Here is a 13,788-nt window from a genome sequence, read left to right as displayed (position 1 = left end):
CCTTTGGCTGTGTTAGAAATTATTTTTCTTTCTGTCTCTCAAAGATGTTAGAGTTTAAAAAAGTTTATCAGATTTTTCTCAACTTTCTTGTAATCCTTGTTAGTGAACAGTATGGATCCATGGTCTGAACATAAACTAAGCCAGTTTCATGACTTGTTTCTGGTTTGCATCAGGGCCTTGAGGCTAGATTTCTACTGCATTCCATATATGTCCTAGCTGGTCTGCAGAGATGGTTTGTCATTCTCTGGTCAGATTTTCAGTTTTCTAAGTGATACTCTGTAAAAAGAGATGAAATAGAAAATAACAAGAAGGTTCCTGTATAGTTATAAGCCAAGGGCAGGATAGCTAGCAAATATATATAAAGTTTTTAAGATCTACAAAACAAAAATCAATATGAAATGCAGCTCTTATTAACACGGATGTTTATTCCACTATCCCTTCAACTTGACAGAGGGTGACATTGATCTTTTGCTGGAGAAATTTTATCAAGAAAACCAAGGACACATCTCTTCATCACTGCCTGCTTCAGTGAATAAACCAAAAGCAGTGAATGGAGCTGGAACAGCTGTGTGTACAAGTAAGTAAGCAGGATGTTCTAAAGAGGAAACAGAGTAGGGCACTGGACACCAAGTTCTGGGTGCACAGGTAGATGGTCCTGTGGCAAAGGTCCTGAGGCAAACAGCAACTCATGTCTTGGAATATTCAGATTTACACTGATGGATGTTCTGCTTCATTCCACTGAGTATGACAGTGTTTGAAGCTGTAAGTCATACTTCCATGGTAGCAGAATACTATTGTTCAAAATCACTTTCAGGTCTCAGACTTACAGGACCAAAATACAGAAAGATTTCTTTGCATATTCTATATGGATTTGCATAAATGAATTCCTGTAAATAAGCAAAATACCTTAAAGAGTAAACCAGTCATTCTTTGCCACACTCTTTACATTTTGCATTAGATTTGGCTTTGGGCACATATCTAAACAGAATTTTGCCTTTTTCCAGGTTATGAGATTGAACGACATCAGATTCGTCCATTCCAGCTAGCAGTGGCTCAGAAATTGCTGTCTCATATTTGCTCAATTGCTGACTCCAGCACTCAAAATCTTGATTTAGGATCCTTTGAGAAAATTGATTTCTTGATTTGTGTTCCACCCTCCGAAGTGACGTATCAACAGACTTTGTTTCATCTCTGGCACTCAGGTGCTCATTACTTATCTTTTTTTTAGATTTACACAACATTCTTAGATGTAGTCATATCCAGAAATACTCACACTTGTTCCATTCTTTTAGGTATATTATTAGAACTTGGATTAGAAAAAGAACATCTTACAAAGCAGAGAGTGGAACAGCACGTTATGAAACTAGATGCAGAAGCCCAAATTAAATTCAAAGTCTTTTTACAAAACTCTATGCAGAATCCACACACACTGTTTGTCCTAATCCATGATCATGCGCACTGGGATCTAATGAGGTAAGAAAATTGTAATTTGTTTTTAGAGAAATTACAATTATTATTATTATTATCTGCATTATTTCTCAAGATTAGTTTTCAGATTTATCCCTTCCTTCATCTTTGTTTGCATCTTTCTGCTAACTCTGTCTCCCCATGCATTGAATAAACATGCTTTAAGGTCCTTCATGATTTATTCTTACCCTGCTTATTATATTGTGCCTCAGTGGAACATTTCAGCTTTTTTTGTCCCCATTCTTACTTACTTTCAGCCACAGCTATTGTTTTATTGGCTGTTTGTCCTTTGTTCAGGGGAAAGCTTCCTGTGAAAGTACACAGGATGAGAGCTCCTTATCCTCTGTTACTGTCCTCTGGGCTGTAAAATTTGCAAAACCTCAACCCAGTGGGTAGACAACTAGTGAGCCAACACTGCTGCCTATTTTTTTAAACAATTGAAAAGTTTCCATTTCTTTTCTATCCAAAATCACTGATTTTTAAGAATTGAAAACTTCTGGGGATTCGTAGTGATGCCAGGTAGAGTTCTGAAGGAAAGAGAGAAGTTTCTGTCCAGTGTTTACCAAGTTCCCCATCACCTCACTTGCGTAACTCATTACTTCCCTCACAGAGCTCTGTTTCCATAGATTCTCAGCAACCTACCTGCTGAGAAGTGGGGCTGCTTTTGCTGTCTGGTTCTGAGGCTCTTGGGGAGGTTGGAAAATATTCTGAATTCCAGAATGCATAAACTCCAGAAACAACCAATTCCATATTCCAGCTTTGGGGTCGTGGTAGTGTTTCTGAAACCAAAAACAGTGGAATCTTGCTTGTGAATGAAGTGAGGTCTTGTCTTTTACACTGTTAACAATTATAACTTCCAATGAAACTGCATCTGAGGGTTTCCTGTTCAGCTCCCCTGTCTTAGGGACTTACATGGACTTTTACAGCTCTCCCAGACTTTGAGGCATTTATTCATATAATATCCTTGAGTGGTAAGGAAGTACCTATGTTGCTGCTTAACTCTATTTAATATCTAATAAAGATATATAGGCAGGTAAATGCCAAAAATTAAACAACATGAATTTAGACTGAAATTTTGCACAGGAGCAAGGAATTGACTGTCAGTATTCTGTGATACTGTGATTTGCAATAAGAATAATTATTCTTTGGTTTTTCTGTCTTTTTCTATCATACTAACTTACCATCTGTACTCTTCTATCTTGATTTTTGTAGGTCATAATTATCTTTTGTTAAGGGTGTCACTAATAATCTGACCAAAGTTACTACAAGACTACGTATCTGTTGGTAACTGCCACATCAGCTTCCTTTCCTCTTTTATATCTCATATTCTGATAGCCGCAAAGGATTGGTAATTTGCTAGCTAGAGAGTTTATCAGACTCACAGAAATTTTTACTTGCAGTGAAATAATTTGCATTTTCTTTTCCTATCCTTCTGTGTAACACTTTCAGGGTAAAAGAAGAGTCCTAAATTCCTTTAACTTTGATTTCACACCCAGGTTTAAGCTATTCCACTGACATGACTATTCCTTTTTGCTGATCACTTTGGATAGTTTTGGGTTTCTTTTTTTGCAGTGCTATGCATAGTCTTTATCCTCAAACAGAGCTGTCGACAGGACTTGTTGATAGACTGTTGAACTGCAGGGAGGTGAAAGAGGCACCAAATATTGTGACCCTCCATGTGACTTCCTTCCCCTATGCGCTGCAGACACAGCACACCCATATCAGCCCTTACAATGAGATCCACTGGCCTTCTTCATACAGCAATGTAAGATGGATGCTTTAAGGTGCTTTTCTGAGCTTTTCATAAGTTACTTTCCATTTACATACTTCATAAAACTGTGAAGTCCCCATGATTTTTGTAAACAAGAGTCAAGTTTAAATGACATCTTGTTCAGTCTGTGGCAAGTTAATTTTTCCTTTTCTTATCCTTTCTAGTTTTCTTTTTCTTTATTCCTTTTGTATTTTCCATAAACCTTAGTACCTCTGCTAAAATTTTTTGAGCTACATACATGGAAATCATATTTAGTTCTTTCTCTAGTGCACTACTTCATAAATATATGTACATACATGGATTTTCTTCATATGTACGCATATTTATTCCATATAGTTGGTCTGTCTGTGTATATGGATATGTGGGGAGAAATGGGGAAAAATTGGGTCAAATTTTCATTCTTTCAAAACAACTAATTCTATTACCTTCTCTTCTTGTTTTAATATGTCTGAGTAAATGTATGTTTATTTGAGAATGTGATTGTAAGTATAGCAAGGTACCAATCATTATTCACTTGTAAATTCATTATTAATAGACTTTATCCTTATATTTTAATTGCTTCATTTGCTTTAGGGTGTAGATTTATACCATGAAAACAAGAAATACTTTGGACTGTCAGAATTCATTGAGTCCACCCTCTCTGGACATAGTATTCCACTGCTTCGGTACGACAGCTCTTTTGAAGCAATGGTCATGGCTTTGGGAAAGAGGTATGGGCCCCTCCTTTGTTTAACATGGGAAACATAGGAACTCCTTCTGAGGGCCTCAAGTTATTAGCTAGAAGCCCTTTTTTTCTTTTCTTTCCTTTTTTTTTTCTTTTTTTTTTCTTTTTTTTTTTTTTTTTACTTCTCACTGTCTTACACATCATTTACATATGCAAGGCATTTCACCTGTTCTTATTTTCACCCATGTATTTAATATATACTGGGCCTGCAATGTCATCAGTTGGGGCTGTCTTACCATGAGCATGCACACTGCTTAACCCAATTTACAGTGTATTCTTGTTGTGACCTCTATATTATAATAATCTAACATTGAATCATAACATAATTTTAAATGTGTTATTGCTTTTGCATGATATTATCACTTGCTAACCCTGGCTGATTTTGATTTTGTGTATACTGCACATGGAAGACAAAGAGGAATTAGATATATCGTTGTGGTAGGTACACAATAAAAACTTCAGAGCAAGCCACAGTCACTTTCCTGAGCAAGCCATAGCAAGCACTCTTTTTGCTGTGCACCTGGGTTTCATTTCTGTGAAAATCAGAACACAGGAAGCTATTGGATATCCATGGACTGCCTTTCCATAAATTGGGGATTAAGACAGGGTATAGCTGGCCTTGGGAAGTTGGAGTGCTCACTGGTTGCTGCCTACATATTCAGTCCTCTTGAACACAAGAGAATGTTTGTTCAAGGCTTCAGTAAGGAAACAAGAGAAACACCCAATTTGTCTCTGCCCCTTAAGAATGGCACACAATGAAGAATACTATTCTTATTGATAAGAGAATATAATTTTGGTTGATGATATTACTGAATGCCTCAGCTAATATTCTGTGATAAATTTTGTAACAGCAGTAAGGTATGGATTAACTAAAGTGATGTAACTTACAGGACTACTTGTTTAGTAAATCTTTATGAAGAGAAATGAAGAGACAACATCAGTTCTGATTGTGAAATGATGCCTTGCAAATACTGTAAAACTGGAAGTGATGAAATTCTGTTGTCCAGTAGATACGAAGGATTCTTTACAGGAGAAAATCCTGAGTTCACTATATTTTGTAAAAAATAGCTTTTTCACTCCACCCTTTAATACTCTTTAATTCACCATTTATTTCAGGTTCCCCAGATTACACAGTGCAGTGATAAGGACTTTTGTCCTCATCCAACACTACTCTGCAGCTATGATGGCAGTGTGTGGTCTTTCTCAGATGAAGAATTACACCTCAGTTGAAACTCTGGAAATCACCCAAAATCTAATAAACTCTTCAAGACAGTGTCCTAGTGGCCATGGCCTCATGGTAGTGTTGAGAATTCCATGTATCCCACTGGCTGCAGTGGCATATGAACGTCTCTATAATGTAAGGGAAAGACTAGCCCTTGAAGATAACTTTGAAATAATCTTGGGAAATCCTAATTCTGGAATCACAATTGGGAAGCACTTTGTGGAACAACTAAAGGTAAGTTGCAGAATGGCATGTGCTGGGAAGCTTCATTAGATGGGCAGGTGGGGAGACTTTACTGGTGACAGTTATAGTCATGAGCTGAAGTGTGGAGTCTTAAAGTAAAAAACAAAAATTGCCATGAGGAGCGTGCCTTTTACCTTTAACACATGCTGTCTGTGACACCTTTCCTGTCCTGCTTGTGGTTGATGCTCACTGAAATATTAACTAATATGGTAAACACTTGACTTCCAGTAGCAACCCTCAGAAGCAGTTCAAATGCTTTTACCTAAAGAAAAAAACATTATAAGAGCCAAATAAAAGGTTCAGCTTCAGTTGAATTTTCTTACAAAAATCACAATGCAAAAAGAAGGTTTTAATCAGCAACTAGTTGATAGTGAAATTATTCTTGTCAACAGCAGGGGGCGAGAAGACCAATTTGCCTGATCAGTGATGGTAGTTACGGATCCTAGAGCACCCTGGTGTTGACAGCTCGGGATTTTATGCTTTCTGAATCATGTTCTGGTTTACGGATTAATTTTTATCCCTTAAGTCCAGAATCATGGATAATCTGTTTAGAAAAAAAACTCCTTTGCTCTTCATAAAATTACCATCTTCTGATTGCCCCACCAAGAATTTATTTTCACTCTAGAATGTTGTAATACATAAATATGGTATACTGTTTACTCTATTTGATTCAATACATGTTAGATGAAGTCATTTGAGATCCAGGGTTTAATGCTGATCTCAGTCTGCTCTTAATTAGGCATCACTTACTTTGAAAAGTCAGTATTAGTTCTGAATCACATCCTGATTATGTTCTCTGACGTATAGAGCAAACATGTACAGGTGTCAGAAGCTGAGTTGTACTGTTGATCAAACCATAGATACTCCTTATCTGTAGATCAGTCTAACAGCTGAAAGGACTGACTGGTGAGTAAAGCAGTATAGCCTGATGTTGAACAGTCAAACAATATATGGACTTGTCAGATTTCTCATAAAGTTACCAGGAAAACAGGTAGCTTTATGGGAGAATGGGAGACTCCAGAGAGTTGTAAATAGGAACAGTGGTGTCTGTTGAACACTTTCAACTTTCTCCTGTTCCTCTAAAGTGAAAAAGTCTCATTTCTAGCTTATTTTCTTCCTTGGACTCAGACATCCATATATTATCTGCCTCAAGAAGCCTCTGTGTTCTCTCTCCCAAAACTCCTGCTCAGCTATACTCTCCACTGTGCCATTTTTGCCATATGCCCTGGTCTCAGTTCTATCAATGCATCTTGGAATCTGGGAGGCTTTTCAGGCTGGAACATACTGTCCCAAAGTCCTCAGACTAACAGCAGGCAGATTGCTGCCTGTAATGATCTAGAAACTGTGAGATCTATCTGTGTTGAATTTGGCTCTGCTGTGTGGCTTCTTTTCCACTGTACAAGTGGATTATTGTAATGGATGATAAAATATGTCTTTCTGTCTTTTTATTGGATATAGATATATCTCAACATATAAGCTATTATATAGTTATGGATAAGTCCAATATATAAATAGGTCCAACAGGGTTTCTCTACCTTGTACAGATCTGGCAGAAAATTGAGGATGTAGATTGGAGGCCACAGACCTATTTGGAACTGGAAGGTTTGCCTTGCATATTGATATTTAGTGGGATGGATCCACAAGGGGAGTCTTTGCCACGGTAAGAAGATCCATTCTTTTCTAAGTAGCAGTGTTTTATCCATTGCTTATCAAATAGCTAAAGATAACTGTGTCATTAGTTGTGTGAGAGGAAAACAGATCTCAGTGTCAAGGCATTTCTTTGCCTTTTTTGGGGCAGTTTTTATATCATAAATACAAACTCCATATTATTGATAATAAACATCTGTTTATAGCAAGATGTAAATAGCCCCAAAAATATTATGAGAGTTATCCTAGTTTAGAGGAGAGAATGGGTATGTTCAAAAAAAGAAGTATGGCTGCTTAGGTTTCTAAGGGTAGCTGAGAAATCTGCATGATGCTGGTATGTGTGCTCCAGGATGTGTGGAGAGATCAGTGCCTTCTGGAATGGCAGCTGGAAGCCAGACAGGATGCCCTGGGACACTAAATGCTTTTGTATGTTCAAATGAATCTTAGTCTCTGTGTGTTAGGTTTAGAATCCAAATGATTATTCTTTTCTTTATGCTGATGCTAAAGTTCCGTGCAGTAAATTAAGATGTGTAACTGGGTTAAGGAAAGAAAAGTGTAAGCACCACAGTGGTAAACTTATTAGGCACAAAATTACCGTGTTCTGTCTCATACCTTATTGAAGCAAACTGTGAAAAAATTCCCCTTTGGCTGTGTTTCTCAAAGAGATAAGGCAGTAGATTACAGTGAGTTTTCATACCAGCTCCTCCTGTTTCTCTCCAGATCACTGAGATACTGTGACCTGCGTTTAATAAATTCATCTTCTTTGGTCCGGACAAACCTGGAGCAAGAACTTGGTTTGGCAGCATATTTTGTGAGCTCAGAAGTTCACACAGAGAAAGCAGTTGTGAATGATGTGTTAGAAAGTGACCCAGAGAAACTAAGCAGTACTGACAATGAAGATGAAGAAATAGTGACAGAAGGTATTGTTTATTACTGGTAATAAAAGAAGCTGTAAAATGGTTGAAAATTATTAGCAAAAGCAGAAATATATGGGTGAGGCTTCTCACTTTAGCCTTACTGAGTGAGCTCGGCTCCTTAGTTTTGTTTCATCTCACTGAACCTCTGTTTTCTCACCCTTCTGCTGCTGATGCATTTTAACTTTTTGCAGTTCTACTGCTACATCTGTTATCACTCTCTGTCTCCTGGCTTCCTCCTGTGTTCCTCCTGTGCCCTGTATGTTCTGACAGACACAAAGTGGAGCTAGAGTAGGAACACCAGGTGACACTCACTGTTCAGAGGACCCTCTGCACTCTCCCTCCCCAGCAGGGAAGGGTGAGATTTGCTGTCTGAGAAGCTGCAGCAGTGACTACATCCCTACCCTCAGGGCAGTGGCAGCTCCAGCTAAACTGTTCCTGACTGATGCTACCGAACCTATGCTTACAGTGATGTCAGTGATAAAGATTCCTTCCAAGGAAACAGCTGAGTAGTCCCTAGTTTGTAAGGTGTTAAATAGTATGGATAGAAAATATATCTCAACATAGAAACTTCTGAGTTCTTCTTGAAAATGCCCATGAATTCAAACTGACGGTATAGAGCTGGTGAATTCATAATTTCTTAAGAAACCTATTGAGAACATACAAACATGTAAAAAAGGCAACAATAATTACCTCAGGAATAATTACTTTTTGGGGTTTTTCACTTACAATTGATGAGCATTATCAATTATTTATTAGTTCTTGACACTTTTCTTTACTGTCTATTGTGCCTGTGGAAAACAAAGGATTTTTTATCCCTGTAAAGTATTTAAATCTCAAACAACTTGCCTTCATTTCCTATCCTATACTCTGAGGAGGGAGCAAACGAATTACTGTTCACCCAGGAAGTTCTAACTCACTGAAAAACTCACTGTTAAAATAGAAGAACAAGCCAAACAAAAATGCTTTCTTTAATCCAATATGTACTCTTCACAGAGGAATGAAATACCTGAGGTCATACTCAAACTGTGTTCAATAGATGCCTGTCTCAGATGTGATGAGTACTTCTTGCGACAAGTAGTTCCGTCCATTTAGTTGAAGTATGCTGAGATTGTATGTGATCTGAGTCAAATGGGCTCCTGTGTTGTCTAAGGCTGCACTCCTAGTCCATGAAGTATGGTATGATCATCCAGAGTCCAATTCAGAACATGTGAGATAGGCTTATAGTCTATGTTTTCTGATGGCAATGCTTATGTCTCAGTTTATCACGTTAAAACTGTACAGAAACAAGCTTTTTAACTTAGAAGCCTGAGCTAGGAATCTCAAGTGAATGGCCTTGATGGCCATCCAACTGAGGATTTTCATCACCAAAAGCTGAGATATAATCTGGCCATAAAGCTGTGTGGGATAGGAAGTAATTTCATAACATACTGACAAAATAGAGATTGTTGTCTGCTGCCTTCCCTGACACTGGACTAGTGGGGAATGTAAGACATGGGTTGGAAGAGAAATCGTGGTTGAGACAGGCCTAGATATTAACAGGTCCTGGCTGCAGCAGTGATTTTTGTGATGCTATTGCAGCTCAGCATAGGTAAATTAGACCATAGGCTGGTCCAATATTCTGTGGTGGGAACAAATACCCTCCGTACTGGCGACAGTGTCAGGATGAGGACAAACCCCACACAAACCCTTGTGTACTCTTCCTTACTTTGACAATATAACTGTGACTTACAGGCTTACCTAAATTACATTTGAATTTGTTTTCCCTTACTATCATTCATGAAACAGGTTCTACTTCAGAAAAGAGAAGTCCTATGAAAAGAGAAAGATCGTGTTCCCATGACTCTGCATCTTCATCTCTCTCTTCAAAAGCTTCCAGTAAGACCATGATATCATCTCTGCTAATTTAAGTTTAGGACATAAAAGAGACCTTAGCTTTTTAGATAAATAATAAAAGGCATAAATCACTAAGGTTTTGATAAGGCCTATTTTAATGGGATAGCTTAAAATGACTAAAAAATATAGGGATTAGACTTTGGAAATATAGGAAATAGGATCTTGCTTGAAAAATTGTCATGTCATGGGGTGCCCAAACTAGGTGCTTCCATGTGGCCTGCCCATGGCGCTGTGCCCTCAGTTAATCTGTGGTTGAAGAAATCTTTTTTCTTTCTCTTTTTTTCTGTGCCCTGGATACTGGTATTTTGAGGGTATTTTGAGTTACACCAGAAGTGGTGTAACTTGCAACCATTCACATTTCTGGTGACACTTTTGTATTTGTGGCTAATGGCTTTTACTGATTACTTTAGATTCACAGACAGAGGATAGCTTACTATTTCTTGAAATCAGGAGAAACTACTGACTTTTGTTTGTTCAAAATACGGGGTTTTATTGAGAACCAGGATGGCTGTTTTCACCATGAGAGGAAATCTGGTTTAATCTATGTTCAGCCTTAGGCAGATATTTCTAATACCTTGTGTAGACTGATTCCACAAGCAGTTCTCTGTCTGCTTTGGAGACTGTGAAATATGTGTGCCCTCTTTCACTAAGCATTAAAGGTGCTCAGAACCATATAACATGTGTTACACTTCCAAGAAATCTTAACGGTTAAAATATATAGGGTAAAAATAGACAGCTTTCAGAAAATCTGCAATTACCTGTGGGGTGTATCTACATCCATATTCCCAGCCAACATTAATGAGTTCAGTATGTTCTCTGAGCTGACCCAAAGCTGTATGAATGCACCAATGCATTGTGTAGCACCAGGGCCTTGAGGCTGCCAGGTTTTATTAGGTCAGCCTAAGTGCTGCAGTGACAGAGTCATGGGTGTCAGAGCAGAACTGACTCAGAGGACTGTTTTTAGATGTCAGTCTGAGTAGACATTTCTGTAGTGTGGTAATATCCTGGAAATACTAATTTTCTTCAATTCATTTAACAATGGTTTCAATGATTTTGTATTTGTTGTTAGTGATTAAAGTATCCAGTGAACACCTTAAGCAAGGAATGTATGAGGGAAATAGAAGGCACTATATAAGATGTAAGAATCACTTACGTCTTTCCTATGCAATTCAGGACTTTAAAAGCCACTTTCTCCATTGAAATTAATACTCCAAACTAGTCCCATTATGGCTTCCTGTACGAGGAAGATCAAAGTTAACAGAGGAGCAAGATTGCAATGTTTGCTGGACAATGTATCAAGAGGATTATTTGTTGTGTTTTGTTTAACTGTGGCATTGACTAGCAGAGATAGCTGCAAGGTGTTGAAATACAAATTTTCTTTTAGTTACAGCATTCTGCACTGAGTCATCGCCTCCCCAAGCCCTAAGTAACAGCACTGAAGAAACTACAAATAATTGTGAAAGGCAGAAGCAGAAAGTAGACAAGGGGGCACAAACAACAATCAGCAAACACTTGCCACCAGTAACTGAACAGATGGATATGAAACAAAACATTAAAAGTGCCCAGGTCTCCATCACCTCATCATCCTCCTCACCTTTCTCCTCCTCTTCTTCCTCCTCTGCACCTACTCATAACTCCTTCATCCTGCAGACATCTCAGTGCTCCATGACCAAAGCATCAAAACAGCCTCCCATAGTTTTCCTGCCCAAACTTGTTTATGACCTTATCACTTCTACAGACAGCAGTGGACTTCCCAAGTCCTCTTCCCTCTTGCCTTACCATTCTGTAATGTGGGCAAGTTCTTTTCGTCCTCTCATGAGTAAGATGATGACGTGCACGGAGCAGTCTCTGTACTACCGCCAATGGACAGTTCCCAAGCCAATCCATATGGACTACAACAACAGAAATGAGGGCAGAATGGACACTTTTCACCCAAGGAGACTGCTGCTCAGTGGGCCACCACAGGTGTGTAAAAAGAACAAGGTATTATCATTGATTTATTTTGTGTAATTTCATCATAATCTCTGAAAAAATATTTAATCATTATTATTCATACTTGAAGGGGTGGTATTTTTTGTGGAGAGTAAATGACTTATATTTTATTTCCTAATCCCTTCTAATAAAAAATATCTTCCTGTCTTTACTGTTAGCCTGAGTTCCAACACAGAGAAGCTGCAGCTACACTCTGTCAGTCTCTCTCCATTAAAATGTTTTAAAGACAGTTTGCTCAAGAGATAGATTTCATGTGAAATTTTAGTCTGTTAAAGTTGAATAAGCATTTACATTTTAAATAAAGATCAAAGGTCTTAACAAAGCCACTTTCTTATGTGATCAATATGAAAGCAGCTGGGAGTTTTAATTAAATTATTTTGTTTCCTTTTCACAGCAGACAGAAATAGAACCTGTTGTAAACAATACATGCAAGAAGACCAGTTCAAAGTAGCAGAGCCATATTTAAAAAATGAGTAGCTGACGCAGGAGTTTTTACATTACTTTGAAAATATATATGGAAATAGGTCTAGTTCTAAGAAGTTCATTCTCTTGTAAATTCTCTGGGAATGTTTAGCACTTATCTCTGAGCAAGGTATCTCCTAGTCAAGTCCACACATTACAGGCTAAAGGTAGCATTGTGCCTCATGTTTTACTGAAGTATGAAACAACAAGATAGGAAGAGTCACTGCACCTGTTGAGAGCAGATATATTTCCTGTGAACCTCAGAAGTCAAATAGGATAAATGCAAACCAAGGCAAAGATGTTTCCAGTTACTGTAACATCAACCCAAAGAATTAATCCAAAGATAGTTACTGAATTAGCTTCCCACATGATCCACTTTTCTATGCCCATCTATGGCAAAAAGCTACTGCATATTGCTATTTGTTAAATTATTGTTTTCCATTGTATACCCAAATATACGGTGCAGAAGAGTAGAAAGAGCATAAATGAACTTTTCATACCGGGAATTCCCGCAGATGTTGCTTCAATTCATAAAGGATTCCAGAAAATATTGTGATGATCGGTTTTTCACTGTCCATTCTTTTGATCTAAATAGTTTGTGTTTGCCAAATATTGAGGTGTTACGTGATCAAGACACGGAATTTCATACTCAGCTGCCGCATAAAAATCTGGAGAGAGATGGTAACTTTCATCCACAAAAAAACCCCAAAATGATCGTCTGTAACAAAATGACAGGCTCTAACTTCTGTTAGAATTTTATATTGCATTCACATCAAATCCCATAAATATACTATTCTGAAAGCCATCCCAAACATTCAGACTAGCCAATAAGAAATTATTTCTTTGGTATTCATTTGCTTTTGGCTCCCAAATGTAAATTGTCATTCTCAGAAGAGCCATTCAGAGACTTCTGAGAGCATAATACACATGGCAAGAAGGTTTTGATGCTTCACATACCTGATATTTGCAATTTAACTAACTATGATCAAACAGACAGCTTGTTTATTTGTCAGCCCACTTTTCACTATCAAATCTCTGGTTTTTTTCCAAGTATGGAATAGGACTCCTGTTGGTCCTCTGTACAGAAGTGAATTTCAACCATGGTAACAATTCTTTTATTTGAAACTCTATCTCTTCTTCAGCTGTCTTCACAATGCAGGTTATTTCCTAGTGTTGCATCGGGTCGTACAGTTGGATTAGTTCCTTAAGGATGCTTTGAATATGTTTATTCATTTTATATTCTTCAGTTTTTTCTGAAGAATATACCTGTTTCACACAGAAAAAATTCATGCACGTCCAATTAGGAGTATCATATTTTCTTCCTAAGTATTAAAAATGTAGAGTTTTATAGATTTATTTATTTATTTATTTATATGAATTTAATTGAATTTTCCATTTATTATTCTGTGGAAATATCTTAATTTATTTCTGTTTTCATGGAACAACCCAG

At 37.6% G+C, this 13,788-nt stretch overlaps 1 protein-coding gene across 1 annotated transcript in view; it reads left to right on the top strand.

Moving 5' to 3' along the window:
• GREB1 (growth regulating estrogen receptor binding 1) overlaps nt 1–13,788 on the top strand; it is a 53,979-nt gene that overhangs the window by 20,236 nt on the left and 19,955 nt on the right. Inside the window, exons 12-21 of the mRNA XM_066314788.1 lie at nt 452–577; nt 1,005–1,202; nt 1,293–1,473; nt 3,040–3,232; nt 3,812–3,948; nt 5,079–5,418; nt 6,972–7,087; nt 7,795–7,994; nt 9,777–9,866; nt 11,269–11,849. Coding sequence (XP_066170885.1) covers nt 452–577; nt 1,005–1,202; nt 1,293–1,473; nt 3,040–3,232; nt 3,812–3,948; nt 5,079–5,418; nt 6,972–7,087; nt 7,795–7,994; nt 9,777–9,866; nt 11,269–11,849 — 2,162 coding nt within the window. The remainder of the gene's footprint in view (nt 1–451; nt 578–1,004; nt 1,203–1,292; nt 1,474–3,039; nt 3,233–3,811; nt 3,949–5,078; nt 5,419–6,971; nt 7,088–7,794; nt 7,995–9,776; nt 9,867–11,268; nt 11,850–13,788) is intronic.

The sequence above is a fragment of the Sylvia atricapilla genome, chromosome 3 (genome assembly GCF_009819655.1).
Source record: "Sylvia atricapilla isolate bSylAtr1 chromosome 3, bSylAtr1.pri, whole genome shotgun sequence".
Classification (NCBI taxonomy): domain Eukaryota; kingdom Metazoa; phylum Chordata; class Aves; order Passeriformes; family Sylviidae; genus Sylvia; species Sylvia atricapilla.
The sequence above is the reverse complement of the archived record's forward strand: the minus strand, read 5'-3'. Positions and strand labels throughout refer to the sequence as shown.